At 35.2% G+C, this 22,654-nt stretch overlaps 1 protein-coding gene and 1 pseudogene across 2 annotated transcripts; both read right to left on the bottom strand.

Annotated features, from left to right (window-relative positions):
* Positions 1–259: 259 nt before the first annotated feature.
* On the bottom strand, positions 260–2,242 carry LOC146908237 (soyasapogenol B glucuronide galactosyltransferase pseudogene; annotated as a pseudogene). Its single transcript, XR_015019030.1, has one exon. The product of XR_015019030.1 is annotated as a soyasapogenol B glucuronide galactosyltransferase pseudogene (transcript).
* Positions 2,243–16,429: 14,187 nt separating this feature from the next.
* LOC146908238 (uncharacterized) lies at positions 16,430–21,344 on the bottom strand. Its single transcript, XM_085724641.1, has 5 exons — positions 21,116–21,344; positions 20,790–21,034; positions 18,876–18,945; positions 18,701–18,787; positions 16,430–16,577 (listed from the first exon to the last, which is right to left on the bottom strand). The coding sequence occupies exons 2-4, from the start codon at positions 20,970–20,972 to the stop codon at positions 18,738–18,740; spliced, it is 303 nt and encodes a 100-aa protein (XP_085580767.1). The 5' UTR covers positions 20,973–21,034; positions 21,116–21,344; the 3' UTR covers positions 16,430–16,577; positions 18,701–18,737.
* Positions 21,345–22,654: the final 1,310 nt, after the last annotated feature.

Here is a 22,654-nt window from a genome sequence, read left to right on the forward strand (position 1 = left end):
GTTCGAACCCCAGACACCACAAAAAAAAAAAAAAGTTATCATCATTCTTCTATGTTTCCAAACAAAGGGTTATTGGGTGTTCTGTACAAAATTCTGCATAACTATGAAATTGGATATATGCATAAACTTAGTTTTTAATCTCAATTGTTCTTATTAAACCTTATGCTCCTCCTTATGAATTTCCATTCCATTTCTTTTCTTTGGAAAAATTCAATTTCATTTCAATAATAGTAGGAAATTATTATATGGCAAACAAAAGTAGAAAACGATTTTTTAGCTAAATTTATTAAACATTTGCATCCGCTCGCAAGACGTGCCACGGATGAAGGCAAGAGCGATAAGAACAAGGATCTCAATGTAACGACTAAATCTCAGCGCCCAAAATAGAACCCCATCCAGCAACGAAAAAACAAAACAGAAATACTAAAACAGCCAAACTGAGACAAGTTGGACAGCAGAGCAGCAGGAAGTGAGAACTGCTTACTAAAAACTAACTTATTTTATCATCATTGCTGTTGCAGTGCACAACAATGATTTGATATTGTTTCATCTTATTGAACTACAGATAGCAGCAAGAAATAGCTAGACCTTCATTTGAATTTTCTAATGTTCTTTATTACCGAGTTCTTTAGATTTCTTCAATGATTTCAGCTCATCAATCAACTGAATCAAGTTGTTGTAAGAATCTCCACCTTTCTCTATAGTCCTCTTGGCAGCATCACATAGCTTTTTCGCTCTCATCCTCATTCCTTTGCTCTCTTGGCCACTTCCCATCAAAATCTCCACAGCCTTTACTATCTCTTCCCTTCTCACCATTTCCTCTTCACTAATGTTAGTCCATAACTTGTTTACTTTTGCTCCAACTGGGACGCCTATCTTCAAAACATCAACAAGCAACTTCTCATTGTAAAATTCCTCGGCAAACACTGGCCACGTGATCATTGGCAAACCAGCATTTACGCTTTCAAGAGTTGAGTTCCAACCACAATGAGTCACAATCCCTCCAGTTGCAGGGTGTTCCAATATCAGCAGCTGTGGTGCCCAGTCCCATATGATGTAGCCCTTGCTGCTTTCTTTCATCCTTTCCTCAAATTCCTGCAGGAAACCTTCTCCATCCTCATCTTTATCATTTTTTATTACCCAGATAAAATTATGACCTGAATTTTCAAGCCCGTGTGCAATTTCTACAAGCTGAGCTTGAGGAAGCCTAATAAGGCTACCAAAACTTACATACAATACAGACTCATTTTCCTTCGAGTTAAGCCAATTTAGCAATTCTGTATGTTTTCCTAAGCTTTTCTCCATGTGTCCCCTATTCGCCTTTATTTCATTATCCTTGTTTGCCCAAGCCGAAACTGGTCCGACACTCCATGATTTGATTCCGATTGTAGTTTTACTAAGTTTCTCATAATCACTTTCAAGTTCATGAAAACTGTTGTACAGTGACCCATAGCTTCTTTCCGCAGATTCATACATTGGTTCATAAATGGCCTTCATCGGATTGTTTTCCCTTTCCCAATCACAAAGCTGCAGACGGGTCATCTCAATGGTATGAGGTAAACAAGGAATTGTAAATTTCTGTGTATCGGAAACTAAATTATAATGGGGTTTATATTTTCGAACGAAATAAATTGCACAATCGGAGAAGTAGCTTGAGCTGCAAAAGTAAATCCTTGGAATGTTTAGTTTTGCAGCTGATTCCACAGTCCAAGGATATTTCATATCTGTCACTATACAATCTGGTTGAAGTTCTTTAAACAAAACTTCAATAGAATCTTGGAGCATTCCTACTCCACGCGTGATTTTTAAATACATTTCAGCTGAAGTGGCGTCTTTGATGTTTTCAAAACCATCAGGGAGACCAACTTGAGCTGAAGGGAACTTAAGAAGATGAGTTTTGATGGAGTATCCTGAACTGATGTCATTGTCTATGGATTTTTGGAATGTTGAAGCATTGGCATGTGTAGTGATGATGGTAACATTAACACCATGCATGGCAAATAGTCTTGCAGTGTCAATCATAGGGTTCATATGGCCAGCAGATGGATATGGAAGAAAAACTATATGAAGTTTGTAATGGGATTGTTGGGACTCCATTGTTTCTTGGTTCTATTACTGGGAGAGTTGTTTTTTAAGGATGGTAGGTTTTATTTATGTGTTTAAGGATGGTAGGTTCTATTTAAGGATGGTAGGTTCTATTTACGTGTTGGATACGAATAATGAGACAAAAAAACAGAAAAACGTCGCTCCACCAATTAACTCCACAAGTACTTTTTGTCTAAGAGGCGAGATTTATGAGTATCCATATAGTTTCTAAAGAGAGGGTCCTTATATAATTGTCGGTAATTAATAGTGAACACAAGATCAATCTTGCAAAACAACAGTACAATGCCATCTTGCAAAACTTTTAGAGATGGTGAAGGTGATTGATTGAGACATACAATCAACTCCACAAGATTAGTCTTGTTCGGGTGGACCCAAATGCTCCCAAAATGACCTCTTGCTTCCAGAAGAAAAAAAACTAAAGAAGGACGATGCATGAGTCTAGCCTAAAGAAAAAAGGCATAAGATTCATATTGCAAAACCAAAGAAGGACGATGCATGTGAATATTGTCAAGGATTAATTGATTGTAAGTACTAGGTGTAGGTCAGAGACCAGCACAGTCCACAATCCCCTTTAAGATTTTTTTAGTCTATATTTTGTTATGAACTTTATAAGATATTGTATACTCGGTTTTTTTATCCAATATATTGATTATTGAATACTTAATTTTCAACTTTTTTTTTTTTTGAACAAAAGAAGTCAAATGTTCAAAGTAAATTAGACACCTTTAGAAAAAGAAATACAAACTTAATCCTCCAAGATGGTTAAGGGCAACAAATTCAAAAATAAATTAAACATTTTTAATGTAACAAACTGACTAAGACAATACATGGCAGGACCAACCACTTTATCAAATTAATAAGAAACATGTTGACAACAAAAATCAAAGGACATATGACATAACACCTAACTTAAGATAACAAATGATGAGAAACACGTAAAATAGTTGGACCATCTTCGATCAATTTAATGATAGAGAGATAATCCCTTTGTATAATGTTTTTAATGATATGCAAGGTCCGGGGTTCAAACCCCGACCACTACCAAAAAGAAATAAACCCGTGTTGTTTTTCTATCAAAAGACCATGATAATGCCTCACAAAAGTCTTTTAACTAAGCAAAATCTAAAACAAGCATGATGATTAATTTATTAGAAGAAAATGTTAGTTTTGTCTACATCTGTTTGACAATATTAACTTCAGACATATCATATAATTTTTCAATATTTTTATATAAGTTAGCATTTAATTTTATATATATATTTTTTACTATACTACACTTTTATGTTTGGTCCCCTAAACATAATTTATGGCTCCGTCCCTGGTGCATATCCTTCAATCTCTTAAAATATTAATATTAAATATATAATTTTTTTTTCAATTGGTAGTTAGATCAATAAAAAATTGATTCAATATAAATTGAATTTGGTTGGATCAAATTAATTTTATTTTCCAACAGAGTCATTCAACTCGATTGGGACTGCATATGATTTTAATTTGATACTCTTTGTATAAAATTCATTGAAACTCACAATATATCTCCAATCACATATAAACTATTATGTTATACTAAACTTTTAAAAATATCAACCTAAGAGCATGTAGATTAGATGACACGGGTCTCTTCTACTAGGTCATGGGTTCGAATCCAGTCTTAGCGATGCAGTAACGATAAATCTTTTAGGGAGATTGGACATGGAATAGCGTTAAAACTCTTAGAGAGAGTTTGTCGTTCCATTGAGTCCTCGAGTGCCCCTCCATCATACAGATTATCCTCCTTGTATAATTCGTCAAAAAGTGAGTGAATCAAAGTTAACTAATTAGCTTCTTCCGCCAACTCAGCTAATCAAATGTTCTTATAATTTTCTCCAATTGTCTTTTCGATTTCTCGATCATAGAGCAGCTCCTTACTTGCCCTGTGTTGCGCATAAAGAAAAAGACACCTTAAATAGCAGTTGCCTTGTTGTGATTTATCGGCAATCTCCGACAACGACATCAAAAACTTGATGGTTGATTTAACGAGTGCAGTAAATTGTCATCAAATGATAAAGTTGTTAAGTACATTCAATGGCGGGGCGGAGCAAGAAATAATACTCATGGTGGACCAATTCTTTTAAGATATATAATACTTTAAAGCAATGTTTCAACGTAGAAGATTGTTACCATGCTGGCAAGGAAATCATTTTGTCTACCAGCATACGCCGGTTCAAATCCTGATTGACGAGGGGTTTTGTTTTTTGATAAATTAAAAAAAAACGCATAAAAAATTACCAAAGATCCAAGTGAGAGTCGAACTTGAAACATACTTTACCAAAGATCCAAGTGAGAGTAGAGTCGAACTTGAAGAAACATGAAAACTTAATAGACCTATGCCTAACCGCTGGAGCACGCTATACAACTTTGAATTATAGTGCAACATATTATATATAATATAACTTGATATATTAATATGTAAATATATACCTATAAAAAAATATTTTTTTTAGGGTTGGGGTGGGCCGTGGCCCACCCTAGGTCATGAGTGGCTCCGCCACTGAGTACATTTCCACAGGGATTGTGAAATTTCTACTCAACTACTACGATTGTAATTAAGATGTGTTGGTGGGGGTTGCAATTGGTACATGGTTGGCTATTTCATAACAAAGTAAAAATAGATAAAAGAGCGATTTAGGTCATGTTCTCGCTTCTTGGTAGCCGGGTCCATAGCCTACAACTATTTACTTAGTTTCACAACGTTCTAACGATAATTCCCAAGCCTACTTAATAGACCTATGCCTAACAGTTGGAGCAATTGCAACGTTGATAGATGGCTGATAGACGTTTGGCAAGTGCACCAAATACTATCGAAGTAGTAAAAATATCGTTCCCACGAGGACTGTTTTTAACTTCAATAATTCAATTGCGTTATATAATTAGGATGTATAAAAGCGTATTTTGTTTTGCCACTAGGCAGTAGATTTGGTTTGATTTTAAGAAATCAAATAAAAAAGAATAGATTTGATTAAGAAAATATGGAGAGAGATGAGATCAGGTCTTCGAATCCTCTATGTTTCCCCTAATTGGTTACTGCACCTATTGTTACTAATGATTCTCTAGTTTCACGATAGTTAACAAATTAGCCCTAATCAATCCCTTGAGTTAGGACCCTCTTTTAAAACTACAGCCCCTAATTCCTTAGGTGGTCTAATAATCATCAAAGGTTTAAGCACGTTAACCTAATATCACTGACAAACGATTATCCATTCCTAGACTAACCATGTTTATTAGAACAATTCAATTAGGTCTAAGTCGAAAGCTATGGTCAGTAGTCATTCGTTCTCACAAAATCATGTTTATATTTGATCAGGATATAAAAAGCATTAAGAACAATTGAATTGAATGAAAACTAGAATATCATTAATAAGTAATAGAGTTTCACAGCAACATGTATCAATTAGGGTTACATAGATTCATCTCTGACCTAATCTCTGAGAGATTTAGCTACTCATAATCGAGTTTACAAATAGCATAATCAATGAAATAATTAAAACATACATGAATTGGTAAAAGGATGAAGAAATCGCCCTTCTAGCCGTCTCTGATGTCTCAAAATCGCACTTTGCTCTCCAAAATCGTAACCCCTTTTCTTCCGGCTGAGTGCAGTATTTATAGAGATTTATGGGCCTGACCTAGCAAAATCGCGCCGCGCCATGTATATAGGCGTGCCGCGATTTCCTCTTTACAGGAAGTGTGTATTTGTTGTTTCAAAGTCGCGGCAAGGCTCCATTTTGGCGTGGCGCGATTTGGTCTGGCAGAACTTCAGTTTTTCATCTTTTTGTACCCCGGAATAGTGAAAATTGCATGAGAACTCTAACAAAATGTCACAATAAGTCCTAAAAATTACGTAATGACAGCATGTCATCACAACCCCAAACTTAAACCATTCCTTGTCCTCAAGGAATTTGCTTGCAACAATGACAAACGACAGTAAAATAACAGTTACCTAACAAAACGATAGTACCCAAAAGTTCATTCTCCTTCTAGCTAAAGATGAGCTAGTTTGACTTGTTCGCATCCACCAGTTCACAACTCCACGCATCAAATTGAAACAGGGTTCTACCAGTCGACATGCAGGTCTACATATTACCATACGCTTGAAAAGTTTCTAAATATCAATCAAAGTCAATATCATTACACACTTTTGAGGTCTTTAGGGTTATAACGGGGCTTAGGTGAAAGGTGGGATATATTTGGATAAGTAGGCTACACAAAATTTGAGTTAGGCATTCCTACGGAAGTGAAAGCACAAAATTTCAATCCATCATTCATTCACCCTTTTGGAATAACAATCAATGTAAAGGTACTAGAGAACATTTTTAACATTTAGGGACAATCGAGTTTGAAGTTACTCGGATTTTAAATGTTTTGTCCCTTTTTCATCATTCAATTTCTTTTTTTTTGATACACCATTTTTGTGTATATTTTGCATGACAATTTTTTCTTTTTCTTTCATTTTTTGTTCTCTAATTCTCTAGTACCCCCACCCCAAACTTAGTTGGTTGCAAATTCCAATAGCAACCCCAAACTTAATCTTTAGCAACATTCTACAATGCCTTAACTCAGAAAATACATTAAGGGACAAGTCCTAAAAGTCTCTAGGCTTGTAATGTAGTTTGTCACCGAACAAAAAGTTCTAATCCTACCGGCTCACAATTGGTTAAGAAAGGATAAATTTAACAATTTAAAACAGGGTAGGCTTCACAAAGGCTCACAGGACCAAGCACTTTTGCCTCAGTGTGTAATTGACAAAGACCAATCAATAATAGAGAAACAATGCAAGTTCTAGAAATGTAGTTGCATGGAAAACTATTCTAAATATAAGTAAATTGAAAAACAAAATTTGGCAATGAACCTTATGGCTGAGATTTCTGGGAGTATGTGACTACCTCGCAACGCCGTACACTTCGCCTTTGAATCAAGTCACCCCTCCTTTAGAACTTTTGGAATACCGTTTCATCAAACAACTGTTACTAAACTGGAATAGGTCACATGAAACAAAACAAATTCATTAATTAAACAAGTGCAGGAGCAATTACAATAGGGAAATAAGTTCAATGGACTTTGACATTAAAAAGAAAATAAAGAAAATACATCAAAGAAAAATGACTGAAAATAAAATACAAAGCAGAAAATGCTAATCCATCAGTAGATCAGCCCATGTTCACATCATCATCCGAGTGTCCAGCCCCCGGTGTCCTCAATCCTTCAAAGATGCCATCCCCTTGATCTTGCTTGGTGGCATTGAAATCGTCAGTGATTTCCCTCCTCAGTTTCTCAACCCAACACTCCTCCGGCGGTTGAACATTCAGCAATGCATTAAGGGCTTCAGGGCTGAAATCAATGATCTTGCCCCAAACAAAAGATTGAAAGGGTGTATCGGAAACCCGTGCATTTGCAAAGAATTCGACAATCACGGTTTTGTTGTTCGCTTCATCGATCATCTCATTCAACTTCGTCCACCCTCTCCTTCGTAACTCAGCCTCAAAGAACGGATAATTCACAAGCTTTGTGAATTCAAACTTCCTCTCCCCCACAACTTCAAAACTTTTCATGGCTTTGTGGAACTCTTGGGCTTGGTCATTGATAAAATGAATGGCGTTTTCGGGTGGTTCGGATGCGGTACGAGGACGTTTGGCTTTGCTTGTGGATGGCTTGGGGTTGGTGACTTTCTTTGAGCGGGTGTTTCGTGGATTGGAGGCCATTTGTGGTTAAGGAAGATGGTGAAAAGGAAGTTTTGTGAAGTTTGGGAAAATTATGATGGATTGTGATGGATTGTGAATGATAATGGTTTGGATTGATGAATTTGTGATTGGATTGTGGTTTGATGATGTTTAGGAAGTGATAAGGTAGATTAAGATGGGAAAAATTCATGAATGGGAAGTCTAGGGAAATTTTTGGTAAAGAAAAGTAGGAAAAATGGAATGAAAATGATGATGAATAGTGAGGTTTTTATAGTGCTGTTTGGGCAAAATCGCGGCACGCCAATATACAAGGCGCGGCGCGATTTTGCATTGTAACGGGCAATAACGGGCAAATTTGGAACGGCTAGTAACGGCTATAAGTTCCAACGGCTATTTTTTTCACATAACAGCCAAAATCGCGCCGCGCCTTGTATATTGGCGTGCCGCGATTTTGGTGAAACAGGGGGTCACCTTTGCTGCTTCTGAAAATCGCGCTGCGGCCATATATAGGCGCGGCGCGATTTTGAATGTACAGGGGGGAATTCCTTGCTTTCTCAGGCCAAAAATTTTGTTTTCTTGAAAAATGCCTGAGTTCATTGAATCTTTGAAAAACTTTTGAGGAGAAAATCATGCAAGACAGCAGTACCTTGCATGACTTTCTTGGCAAGAGGTATCCTTGAACAAATGTTTAAACTTTCCTGCCTTGTATTAAAAGAAAAGAAAAATATTTTTGTGTTTTTATTTTTTTGAAAGCAATAAAATCATACCTGAAAAAATAAATAGTGGGTTGCCTCCCACTCAGCGCTTCTTTACCGTCACTAGCTTGACTGATGACCATCCCTAAGGATCAGTTGATGTGGCTCCCTCTTCGTTGTTTGGGAGTCCTCCTTTACGGTACCGTTTCAGCTTTTGTTCCTTACCCTTGAAAGTTCCTTGTGCACCAGACTTCCTTAGGTTCACAGCTTCATCAACAGGCTTGTTCCTTGCCAACCCTTCGTCACAGTACCTCCTAATTCTTTCTAAAGTATCAGAGAGAGTTGAAAGCATACACCATTGAAAAACAGCCGGCCCATTACGCATCCCACAGGGAATCCTTTTATAAGCCAATTTACCACCTGGACCAATGGTAGTAGTCTTTATTTCATTGTTACCAGTTGTCAATCCCCCATACTTGTTGTCACGGATGTCTCCTGATGATTGTTGTTGCATCTGTTCTTTGCTTACTTCCAGTTGCTTAACACCCTCTATCATTCCAACATCTTCAATCACTTCTTGTCTGTCTATAGATTCCACACTTTCCACCTCCGTAGATCGAATAGGTTGAGATTCAAGGGATTTATCTTCGACTGTTTCTTCCACAACGTCAATTCGGTAACACTTGGGATTCTCATCTTGGTGCTTCATTGCCTCAAAGATATTGAAGACTACCTGCTCCTTATGGAACCTCAACATTAGCTCTCCACGTTCAACATCAATCAAAGCACGACCAGTTGCAAGGAAAGGTCTTCCTAGAATGAGTGGCATGTCTTCATCTTCAGCCATATCTAGGACCACAAAATCTGCTGGGAACACCAAGTCATTAACCTTGACTAGCACATCTTCAAGCACACCGAAAGGATAAGAGATTGACCGATCAGCTAAAGTAATGGTCATTCTTGTTGGTTTTGGTTCCCCACACTTAAGCTTCTTCATCATTGAAAGAGGCATCAGATTTATACTTTCTCCCAAGTCACATAAAGCTCTTCCAATGTCTACCGGTCCAATTGAACAAGGGATAGTAAAAGCACCAGGATCCTTCAGCTTAGGTGGCAGCTTCTTTTGGAGAATAGCACTACAATTTTCAGAAAGTGCAATATTCTCATCATCCTTAGGCTTCCTTCGTTTAGTCAACAAGTCTTTCATGAACTTAGCATATAACGGCATTTGATCGAGAGCTTCACCGAAAGGAATATTCACCTGAAGTTGTGAGAAAAGTTGCATGAACTTCTTGAATTGGCCTTCATCCTTTTCTTTCTTCTTCGAAAGGTGAGGGTATGGAAGCTTCACATATGATGGAATAACCTGTGGTTTGTCTCCATCTTTCAAAATTTGATTCTTCGACTTCCTCAAGATTGAATCTTCATCAATTAACTTCTCACTTTTTTCTCCCTCTATTTTTTTCTTCCTTTCATTTTCAACTACTCCATGATCATTTTCTTTTTCAACTACACCCTCATCATTTTTTTCAACTACATCATCCTCCTCCACCTCAACTACATCATCAACCTTCTTTGGAGCTCTTGGAACTAAAGGTGTCAAAACCTTTTTGCTCCTCAATTCAATAGCATTACAAGACTCGTTCTTAGGGTTGTCTTTAGTGTTACCTGAGAATCCGCCTTTACTTTGTTCAGCCAACTGCTTAGCCAATTGCCCCAGTTGAGTTTCAAGCATCTTCCTAGAAGCTTCATTGTTCTTTCTTTCAGCTTCTTGACTCTTCTTCATCTCTTCAAAGTTGCCTTGAGTCATCTTCATGAAGTTCATCATAGTTTCCTCAAGAGCTGATGGCTTCCTTTGTTGTTGTTGAGGAGGAGTGAGCATTTGAGAGTTCAAAGCATTGTTATTTGAGTAGCTTAAATTTGGATGCTTATTGATGCCTGAATTGTAGTATTGATTCTGCCTTTGATAACCTCCCATGAAGTTAGCTTCTTCACTTGATCCTTCTGGAACACACTCACCGTTGGGATGTTCTTCACCACATAAGTCACATTTGATTGCAGCTACTTGTTGTTGCTTATGAGCCAAAGTGAAGCCTTGAAACTCCTTAGTTAGAGCTTCGATTTGTTTGTTCATAGCTGCTTGGTTAGCAAGGATAGCAGTTTGTTCACTCACCCCAAACACTCCTCTTTCTTTCTTTTTAGCTTGATCACGATACTCATTGCCAGCCATGTTTTCAATTAGAGCTTGTACTTCATGATCAGTTTTGCTTTTGAGACTACCTCCCGCGGAAGCATCTAAGAACATTCTAGTGTTTGGAGTCACCCCCTCAGTGAAGATTTGGAGGTATTGTTTCTCGGTGAACTCATGATTTGGGCATCTCTTAAGAAGTAAGTTAAATCGCTCCCAAGCATCATATAATGATTCACCTTCTCCTTGCTTGAAGTTAGAGATCTCCATCTTCTTTTCCCAATATTTAGACATAGGGAAATATTTCTCCAAGAACTTCAGCTCTAACTCTTCCCATGTTTGGACAGTCCCGTTTGGTATTGTCAGCAACCAATCTTTTGCTCTTCCCGTCAAGGTGAAAGGAAACAGCCTTAGCTTCTTTTGAGCTTCAGTCACGGTGGCTGGTTGCACACAAAACTCGCAGGTTTCAGCAAAGCGGCTCAAGTGTTCATGAGGACTCATAGCTTCAGTCCCATCGAATTGCTTGTCCCTCAAACCGTTGAGGACAGTTGTCTTGATGTCGAAAGCTACAGGGTTAGCTGGTTGAAAAGTGTGGGTCAGTTGACCGCGATGAGTGGCTAACCCGTAGTCTCCTAGCTTAGGTCTCGGTGGTACAACTCCTTCTCCTTCCATAGTTGCAGATTTAGGAGAAGAGATTGTTTCAGATTCAGTTGAGAGTGGCTCCGGTATTTGTTCTCGAACACCCGGTGGAACGGACTGAGCTAACCTTTGCGATCGGACAGCTTTCCGAAGTGCTCTAGCAGTCCTTTCAATTTCCGGATCGTATTCTAGGTCGTCTGAGCTCTGTTTACCTCGCATAAACAGCAAAATACCTTAGTAGCACTGCACAACGCAAAGTAATCAAGTGAATATGAAAACAGAAAAATAAAAATTAAAAACAGAAAAGTAAATTGCAAAAACCCTAAATTATAACGTAATTGCCTTGTTGAAATAATTCAACAGTCCCCGGCAACGGCGCCAAAAACTTGATAGACGTTTGGCAAGTGCACCAAATACTATCGAAGTAGTAAAAATATCGTTCCCACGAGGACTGTTTTTAACTTCAATAATTCAATTGCGTTATATAATTAGGATGTATAAAAGCGTATTTTGTTTTGCCACTAGGCAGTAGATTTGGTTTGATTTTAAGAAATCAAATAAAAAAGAATAGATTTGATTAAGAAAATATGGAGAGAGATGAGATCAGGTCTTCGAATCCTCTATGTTTCCCCTAATTGGTTACTGCACCTATTGTTACTAATGATTCTCTAGTTTCACGATAGTTAACAAATTAGCCCTAATCAATCCCTTGAGTTAGGACCCTCTTTTAAAACTACAGCCCCTAATTCCTTAGGTGGTCTAATAATCATCAAAGGTTTAAGCACGTTAACCTAATATCACTAACAAACGATTATCCATTCCTAGACTAACCATGTTTATTAGAACAATTCAATTAGGTCTAAGTCGAAAGCTATGGTCAGTAGTCATTCGTTCTCACAAAATCATGTTTATATTTGATCAGGATATAAAAAGCATTAAGAACAATTGAATTGAATGAAAACTAGAATATCATTAATAAGTAATAGAGTTTCACAGCAACATGTATCAATTAGGGTTACATAGATTCATCTCTGACCTAATCTCTAAGAGATTTAGCTACTCATAATCGAGTTTACAAATAGCATAATCAATGAAATAATTAAAACATACATGAATTGGTAAAAGGATGAAGAAATCGCCCTTCTAGCCGTCTCTGATGTCTCAAAATCGCACTTTGCTCTCCAAAATCGTAACCCCTTTTCTTCCGGCTGAGTGCAGTATTTATAGAGATTTATGGGCCTGACCTAGCAAAATCGCGCCGCGCCATGTATATAGGCGTGCCGCGATTTCCTCTTTACAGGAAGTGTGTATTTGTTGTTTCAAAGTCGCGGCAAGGCTCCATTTTGGCGTGGCGCGATTTGGTCTGGCAGAACTTCAGTTTTTCATCTTTTTGTACCCCGGAATAGTGAAAATTGCATGAGAACTCTAACAAAATGTCACAATAAGTCCTAAAAATTACGTAATGACAGCATGTCATCAATGGCGAACTGCGTACCGCGTATTCGTACCGCGTACCGAGCGAATCGCGAACCTGGTGACTATGGCAAGAACAATCAATTGATAGTTACGGGATTCAATTCAACTAGAATCGATTGATTTGATACAACAATAAAAGGCGGACAAATTTTTTCTATTTGATTTTGTAAAATATCTACTCTAATTTAATTAGGTTGTTTATGTTTTGGTATTGGATTGTATTAACTTTGACATAAAAACTAGCCACTTATGGTTGATTTTTCAAACTTGAAACTTTCAACTAGAACCACAAGCGATGATATTGTTACAATATGACTCACAAATGAAAGTTTGTAAAAGTGAGGAATCGTGACACGATTCTTATGGCGTGTCACAATTGTTGAGGCAGAATGGGAGGGTTTTCCTGGAAGCCAAATCGTTACACGATTTGTGGATAAGATTTGTGTACCTTGGGTCGTACGCAAGGAATCGTGACACGATTTTGACAGTGCACTAGTTAAGTGTTTCAGTTCATTTTTTTAGTAGAGCTTCAAGAGAGAGAAACTTGGAAAATCAAAGGAGGTAACTTTACGGTTGAGGGTCTTTGATTAGAGTTCTCTTAAGAGGTTCTCTTGGGTTGGGAAACATTGTAAACACCTTGGGTGAGTGATAATCTTTGAGTGCCTTGTTCATTGGTGACATTGGGAAAAGGGTAGAAATTAGGGTTTGTTCTTTGTGAGCTTGTTGAAGCTAATTTCTTGTAATCCTTTTGTATCTCTTTGTAAGAACTCATTGATAGTGAATTGGAGATATCTATCTCTCCCCAGAGTAGGTCATATTGGACCGAACTCGGTAAATAATCTTTGGTGTGTTTCTCTTTATCTTTTGCTTGTGGTTTTGTGCTTTTCACTTGATTCCTATGTTAGATCTAGGTTGGTTGTTATTGTTGTTGTTGCTTGGGTCACTTTGATATTGATTACTATTTTCCTTTGTTCCACACATCATAGTTTTATTGGTGTGATTTTGAGTCTGAGTTCAGAAGAGATATGATATATAAATTAAATACACTATACACCTATAAGACTTGGAAATTACTATTCTCCCTTTTAAAATTGTTCATTCCCTTAATTCAGTGTTGCATCCGTGAGTTAACTCACGTTCAACATTTTTCAACTTGAGTTAATTCACGATGTATATTTTTCAGCGTAAATTAACTCGTGCTGACAGTTTTAAGTTCGGTGAATGAGAAAAACAAAAGGAAGGAAAGCAATTTCCTAAAACTTAGCAAAGTAGCAACCAGCATTATGACATCACTGACCAAGGACACTATTCCTTTTAAAGATATAATATCCACTTATTGCTTTTCAAGTTGTCATATAACTGTAAACCATAATTTCTTCTCTCCACCTGAAATTTTCGTACGGTTCGAAAAATGAGCATTCTGAGGATAATATGAAATTGACTTGCCCACAAGTCCTAGTTCAAGTCGGACGTTGTGAATGGGGTTCGAACTCTGACTATTCTGCTTGTCTTTCCAAAGGTTATTGTTATCTCGTCTATCAACTCAAAAAAAGTAATATTGTCTCCTCCACCCGACGACAACCGTCCCGAGTTCCCACCTCCCCATATCTATATATCAGGGTGATCAAAACCGGACCGGCCGGTTCAACCGATTGGACGGGAACCAGACCAGTGTCCAATCCAATTTTCCATTGAAACCACCTTGTAATTGTATCGGCGATTTAGTTGAACCTGAATGATTTTTTTTTTAATAGTGTGTAATATATGACTATTATATTTTGTGTATTATTGCTTTATATAAAATTAAAAATATAATATATATTTAATTAAACCAATGAACCCCTGTTGAACTTCAATCCGACTTTGAACCTTGAACATATGAATACGTCGTTTTAATGGCCGGTCTAATTTTGATTACCTTCGTATTTATCTCTCACATTCTCCCTTACTTCTACCTCACTTAAACTTGTTGCTAATTTATTTAGTCAAAAAGCGATAAATGCACCTTTAGGATTCTTCCACAACTCTAGGGTTCTTCCCAAAACAAAGTTTCCATTTAAATAAACTTTTAGTTCTTTAATTGCGAAAAATTTCTTATAAACTTGTTGTGTTTATGAGTTTGTTAAGTAAGAGAGCTAATTTAGTATATGCAAAATATAATTTCAACTTGTATGAGAAGTTATTGTTTGAAAAACTCACTATTGTATGTAATATTCTTATAATATTGAAGAGCATGTGTTCAAAAGTTTTTTTTTAAAACTTACATTTTTTTCTTAACTCCCTATGATAATCCTCTTCTACCTCACCATTGCCTGTACTAAATTAGGCTTAAACTCTAAAACTTTTTTAATTGATACAAGTTTTATCTCTAAATAATGAAAAACGCTTATAGGTTTCTAGATTTTCATAGATGCAAGAAGCCAGCATTTAAACGTCAAACAATTATTACAAATCATTTCAACTTTACTCTCTTCATTTGGTTAGAGCAAAAAACTTTACTTATCTTAATAAGTTTCATGTTTTACTTGCTTATTGAAACTCAGCAACCACCCGCAGAAAAAGAAATATTAGAAGAGTTTTACAATAATTAAAGTCTTTAAATAATAACAATTTTTTGAAAGGGGAATATTAGAAGAGTTTTAAAATAATAAATTCTCATATAAGTTAGAAATTAGTCATCTCATTTAACTTCTTCGTAAACTCCTATATGCTTCTAAGGACCTTTTTCATAAATAAAAAACCATATAATTATTTTAATTAAGAAAAGCTTACATAAGTTAGAAATTAATCACCAATACATGTCTTGTAATATTCTCATCAAACAACCACTTACCAATCTATTTATTTTGGTCGTGAAAGCTACTTACCAAATATGAATGTTTATGTTAGACAAGTTGGAATGATATCATACTTCTCTTTTATTTAGTCCTAAATTTGTACATTTTTAAATTTAAACTCAACTATCAACTAAAATGACAATATTGACGAGAGTATACCTCAACTCCTCAAGATTTTCATTTACCTCTAGCAACATCCACATAACTGGATTTGATTAGGATACACAATCTTTTGGCCATATAAGCAAATGTTGATGTTACTAGAGGTGAATAAAAACACAAGTCATGAATTCTAACAAATAAATAACTTTGCATTGACAAAGAAGTGAAAGAACTTCATTAGTGTTATCGATACAATCATGGGGACTACTCATGGACGCGCATTCGTATGTTTATATCCACCACACCGGAGTCGAGCGCAAGTGATTGGTGAGGAGTGTGTGTGAGTGGTGTAAACCACATAGTCTCAAGTTCAACTCCTACTGATGAAATAAAACATGCTTTATCCAAACCTTAATGTAACAGATTAACTAAAACATGTGACAGAATGGCGGCGCATGCCATGAAGCTTCAAGTCAGAAAAACGAAACGAGTCTATAAAAATGAAAGGGTTTACATCATTTTATAGACAAATGAGTCAATAAAATGATAAAAGTTTAAAAAACAAAAATAAACTATAAAGCTAGACTCTCCCTGTTCTATTTGCAAGATGTGATGTCATGTCAAGGAAAGTGAGAAAGAATTCTAAAATTAACAATCAACAATATGGTTAAAAATCAAATAAGATTCTTTTTTGTTTTCATTGATTGATAAAAAAAATGGTATAGCAAATCATACATTAATCACAAAGCAAATGTATAACTAAAAGAACATCCATATGGTGGCCATGAAGAAGCATGATGTCGCGCAATGCATATACCTACAAAACAAAGGAGCACAAAATCAATTTACCATAAAGGGCAATATAATATGAAGAAGAAAATGGTCTGTTCTGAATTTCAGTGAAGCTCACTAAGGCAAAGACTCGAGATAGTTAGCATTTTCAACAAATTACATAAACTCACCCCAGAAAATATCATTGTTGAAAAAGATGCCTTCTGGAATACAAAAGTTCAGGGCAACTAACTTGGTGTTGTTTGGATTGACAGTGAGTTTGGCGAATCACAATGAACCACCATGATTTTGAACAAAGCTACGGTTTGAAACTTCAACAAAACCACGGAGTCACCGTGATCCCAAACATGTACTTAGTTTGTACTTTGTAGTATTGTACCCGTTCAGTTTCCATTACACTTTTAATTAAGTCTTTTCATATCAGTATGTTACATTTCCAACTGGTAGAATCAACATTGAATCATTTAATATTTTATTACCGAAACCACACCAAAAATTTGTCCATTTGTGAATGGTAAAATTTACATAATTTAATTTTTAATTTTTTTTTTTACGTTTTAGAACAAAGCTATGCTGTCATTCGACGCTGCCACTCTCTCACTTTGTGCAGATAAGAACAAATGAAATGTATGTTCATCCAAATTGATAAGCACTCTATCCTAGACTCAGCAAGTTATCTAACTATAAAACTTAAGGTGGACTGTTCCAAAAACACAGTTAAACTTCTTGACGGTTAAAAAGAAAAGTGATAAAAACCAAGTACCAAACTCAACCACCAAACAAGTTGCTTTGTACTATTATCTATATATCTAATAAACAATTGATAGCTTTTTCTCAGAAGAAAGAATGTTGAAAACAGTCAATTGACAATACCACAACAGTTAAGGATTCAAAACAATAAGGAAGAGCTTACATCTTGATATTCTTAACTGTGACAATTACATTCCATTTTCCATGCATGAGATTAAAGGCAAGGTTAAAAAGAACAACAAACATTATAAAAGAGAACACGTAGGTCATATTAAGCTTTCAAATTCAAATCATACACGGTTATGTATTAATAAAGAAAATATTGACATCTCTAATTCCTGAAACCCCTTTCAATGTAGATTCAACATAAACTCTTGAATTTTGTATGAAATTGAAATCAAATCACATGTCACACACTAAACGATCTTGTATGTTAAATTGAGATCAGACCGTTTAGATAACACAACACTAAAATCAGTTATGAACGATTTTGACAATTAATTTGAGATCGAAAACTGTGTGATGCATTTACTGCATTAAATCCAAATACTAAGAAAAAAGGGTATTAATATTTCCAAGTCAGAAATAAATTTGAGCAACCTGATACAAAACACACCATAAAGGATTTTAACAAAGATAACTCAAAATCATAGATACAAAATTATGGCATACTATAAAATACAGTAAACGTACACCTTGATCATGGATGGTAATCGAGTGATTTTGTCAGAGAAGCCTTGACCAGTGTAGGGTTGAGAGATTCTTCTCTCCGTTCCTGATGCCTTTAGAATGAGAGTTCTTTGAACAGCTATCTGACCTTATGGGATAGTCAGTATATATAAGCACCATTAGGGAGAGGGACCTCTCAACAGGCTTACTATGAGAAACGGCCCAACCCATCACGGCCCATTTCTAATTATAATAATGCACTGAATAAAAGGATATTTATTAATGGGCAGTAATTAGAAACGGGCCGTGATGGGTTGGGCAGTTTCTCATAGTAAGTCTGTTGAGAGATCCCTCTCCCTACTGGTGCTTATATATACTGACTATCCCATTAGGTCAGATAGTTGTTCAAAAAACTCTCGTTCTAAAGGCATCAGGAAGGGAGAGAAGAATCTCTCAACCCTACTCTGTTCAAGGCTTCTCTGACGAAATCACTCGATTACCATCCATGATCAAGGTGCACGTTTACCGTATTTTATAATATGCCATAATTTTTTATCTATGATTTTGGGTTATCTCTGTTAAAATCCTTCACACCAATCATCTAAAAAAATAAATCACACATCTGAAAGTTCAAAGCTCAAGTTTTTCAATTAGATAGTAAATGTGGCACCAAAAAGAGGTCATTATTAAGTAACAACATGGGTGTTCAAAAGATTGGGAAAAACTCACCTTTCAGAATTTAGGGATGGAACCAAATTTAGTCTGGTTAAGAATCCTCGTTTGATTCATCAGAGTCAGAATCACTTGCATTATAACCTAATAAAAATGCAGCAAACAAAACTTAGCCACACCAACTTACAAAGAAAAAAAAAGACAATAAGCTGCTAAAACAGTAGAGGTTTACCTGGACGCTTATCTCCAACTTTCCAAACTGAAGACCTAACCCTCGATGCTTTTGTCAGCCAAAGTTTTCCCTTCATTCCCAAACAAATAATGTTAACCTCCCAAACCAAAAGACAGACAAACAAGTACATCTACACTCCAAAGACTCCACGCATTGTTCATACTTCATAATTAGACCATTACTCTATATATTCAAATAACTCTATTTTTCACAATAGAAACTATTACTTCTGATATATAAATTAAAGCAAGGAATCCAAAGCACAAATCATTGCATTTTAACATCATTAAACTGGACTTATAATTGCATGCTTAACTTCAAAAGACTTTCAAGTCGTTATGTCCACCTACAATAGAACTTCCAATGTTTTTCTAATCTTCACATATAAAACAGGAACACGAGCATGCAATTAAATTCATAAAAATGTGTGGATTTTGGTAAACATGATTTAAAAAAAAAAAAAAAAAAAAAAAACCGCGACTGCAATCTAAGCAATATCATCAAAGTATTTTATGCCTCCACGACAGTTTTATCAATAGCGAATCGCGGAAAATTGTGGATCACCTAAAATCCAATATGAGAAAAAGTGGATAGCGTAGCGGGCAAATAGAGGAAGCCGCAAAGCGGTTGAAATAAATAATTATATAAGACATGTTTCACACAAACAAAAGCCAGAAACATAAATTAAAAGTTACTTAAAACTAAAAATATAAATATGAAGTAAAGTATGAAGGGAAGAGAGAAAGATGAAAAGGCAGAACTCAGAAGCGGTTTAATGATGAGAGGTTACCTAGGTAGTGGGGTTTAGGGGTTATATAAGACCCCATCTCATCCCCAACTCAGCATTATTTTATTTTTAATGTTTTTAAAAATATGTCATATGCAGCTCGCATATATTTTTAATGTTATGATTTGGGAGAAAAACATAAAAACAATAACTTCCGATATGCAATAACCGCTATAGCCGATTTGCAAAATTTCACTGCTATTGTAGTCGTAGTCGAATCACAATAGGATATCGGCTTTTGTCACGGTTGCTCCAAATTCCGATATGATATATAATAGTGGTTTAGCGGCACTATACCAGTTATTTAACAACGCAGCTCCACGATCGCAACACGACCGCAATCAAGGCCATATCATCTGCAATCCATTGCAATACCAAGCATTGCAATGTGGCCGTGACTTAAAACGTTGTTAGCATTTGCAAGTATTAGGATCGCATAACGACTTAATGTTTGTTTTGTGTAGCACCGATACTTCAAATTTAAGACATGTCTTAGTATCTGAAACATTACTAACATTCGTAATTATTTACATACAAAATAACTTCAATTTACTAAAGTTGTTATCATTTTCTACGTGTCAGTGTCGTGTCATGTCTGGTATTCATGTCGGTTCTACCTAGGTTTTACTAATTTCTTTATTCACTTTGGTAAACGCGATTTTTTTTAAAACTTTTTTATGCTTCCACAATCGCAACACAACTGCATTGAGGCCATATCAGCTGCAATTCTTCGCAACACTGAGCATTGCGACGCGGCCGTGACTTAAAGCGTTGTTAGCATATAAAACTATCAAGATCATAATACGTCTTAAAGTCTGACACGTTACTAACACTTGTAGTTAATTACCAACAATCAACTTCTATCTTCCAAATTTATTATCACTTTCTACGTGTCAGTGTCATGTCTGGTGTTCAAATCTATGTCGGTGCTTCCTAGGTTTTATTCATTTCTTCATAGTCACAAACTTATTCTCCTCACTATTATCATGCAATATTGACTTCTTCAAACACTAGAGAACCCAAAAAATCAACACCAACCAAACAAACAAACAAACAAAAATCCAATGCAACTTAAATAAAAACAACTAAATCAAATAACCAAAAACAAGAAAGCAAAGAAAAACCACCTTTTGAGCATCTTTTGCAACACCATAGCCACTATAATACATCTGACCAACCAAAATCTGCATATTAACATCACCAGCTTTAGCCTCTCTAAGAGTATCCTTAAACCAACGTTTCACACAATCTGCCACAACCCCAGATAAAGGAAAACGCCCGTTTCCATCTTTCCCTATACTGCTCTCCATATATCCCTTCCAATTTCAATTTCAGCAAATGGGTTTTCTTCAAAATTTGATTTTTTTTATACCTGAAAAAAAAATCCCAAAATTTGTTACATAAATTTAAAGAAAATTGATATTGACCCAATTGAGATTGTGAAAATTGTTACCTTTTTGTTGTTATTTGAAGGTGTGTGTGATGCTATATGAAGAACATGGATGGATTTGAATGGAGAATTAAGAAGGGGTTTTGCAGTTTAGAGAGAGAAAAAGAGAGAGGCAGCTATCGGAGAAAAAGACAGTGCGGCGTATAACAGAGTTGTTATGCTTCTTGTCTTGTTTTAACACAAACACCAATTTACGAAATTTGTTTAGTGAAAACTTAGTTTTTTTTTTTTTATTAATATAATATTAAATATAAATATATTACATCTTTTTCTTTTTGAGGGGAAATATATATCCGAAATGATTTTAAATTTTCATAAAAATCTACGTTATGTGATATAAACTTATAATTTGACGGTTAAATTTAAAAAATATTTATAAAGTAAAACGATATTAAACGGTGTAACATTACATCGGATGTATTTTAATCTCTCCTCATATATATATTTCATCTTATCATACTATCAAAATTCATAGATATTTGATTTTTTTAATAAAATAAAGTTTAGGTTAGTGGAATTTCGAAACTCATAAAAGTCAAATAGATCTCAAGACTCGAAGAGTGTTTACAAAAATGTTTATATTTCATCTACTTAAAAGTCCTCTCAAATGCATTGAAAGTTGAAAACATGTTATTTTTTATGGGAATAAATATTTGTTTGTACATATTATGAGAATATTCAAAGATTAAAAGTTGGGACAAAAAGAAGGTAAGAAATATAAATATTTGTTTATACATTTATTAAAAAAATAAATTTAGTTATACATATTATGAAAATATTCAAATAAAAATAGTCTTTTTCTTTTTAAGTGTGGTGAGTTGAACAAAGAACGACATCCAACTAATTTGCTTTCTTACATTGGCTCTTCCTATAAATCCAAATATTGTTTAGAGATTGAGGCAAACTAGGGTTTACCAAAAGATGAGATTTTTAGAGTGTGTTTGGATGGAGAATATTTTGAGGGAATGTAATATTATGAGGGAATTTAAATACTTTGAGGTAAATCTATTGTTTGGATGATAATTTGAAGAATTTTTAGATTGATGGAAATTTATGAAGTATTTTGTTCAAGTTAAATTTAGAATTTTGAATGACACCTAAAAGTTAAGAATTTCAAAATTCTTCATTGTTATAGTTTTTCAAATTTTGCATTTTGGTCCTCAAATTTTCCAAAATTTTCAATTTGACCTAAATAAATTTCCAAAAAATTGTAAATTGACCCCTCATTTTTTTCAAAAAATATATTTTAACCCCTCAATATTTTTGAAATTTATAAACTGACCCCTAATTTCAATTTTCAAATTTGGCCCACAAAAATTAATATTTATAAAAGCTGCCCAAAAATGATGACAATGAAAATTTTATTACTCCATCTAAACAAAAGTGTTGAATATGAAAGTAATTTAATTGAATCATTTAAATTGCCTAAAATTTTAAATTCTTTAAAAAATTTCAATTACATCATCCAAACACACTCTTAGGAAATCAAAGGTTAAAGGTCGATTCATTTTGGTATAGAAAGTAGGATTGAGAAACAATTGT

This window comes from Medicago sativa, chromosome 7, assembly GCF_051527215.1.
Source record: "Medicago sativa cultivar Bolivia chromosome 7, Bolivia_mono, whole genome shotgun sequence".
NCBI lineage: Eukaryota > Viridiplantae > Streptophyta > Magnoliopsida > Fabales > Fabaceae > Medicago > Medicago sativa.

Coding starts and splice junctions, on each gene's coding strand:
- LOC146908238 (XM_085724641.1), bottom strand. CDS start 20,972: ATGGAGAGCAGTATAGGGAAAGATGGAAACGGGCGTTTTCCTTTATCT. Junction 18,946..20,789: donor TTGCAAAAGATGCTCAAAAG/GTGGTTTTTCTT, acceptor TTGGGAATGAAG/GGAAAACTTTGGCTGACAAA. Junction 18,788..18,875: donor AGTTGGAGATAAGCGTCCAG/GTAAACCTCTAC, acceptor CATTTTTATTAG/GTTATAATGCAAGTGATTCT.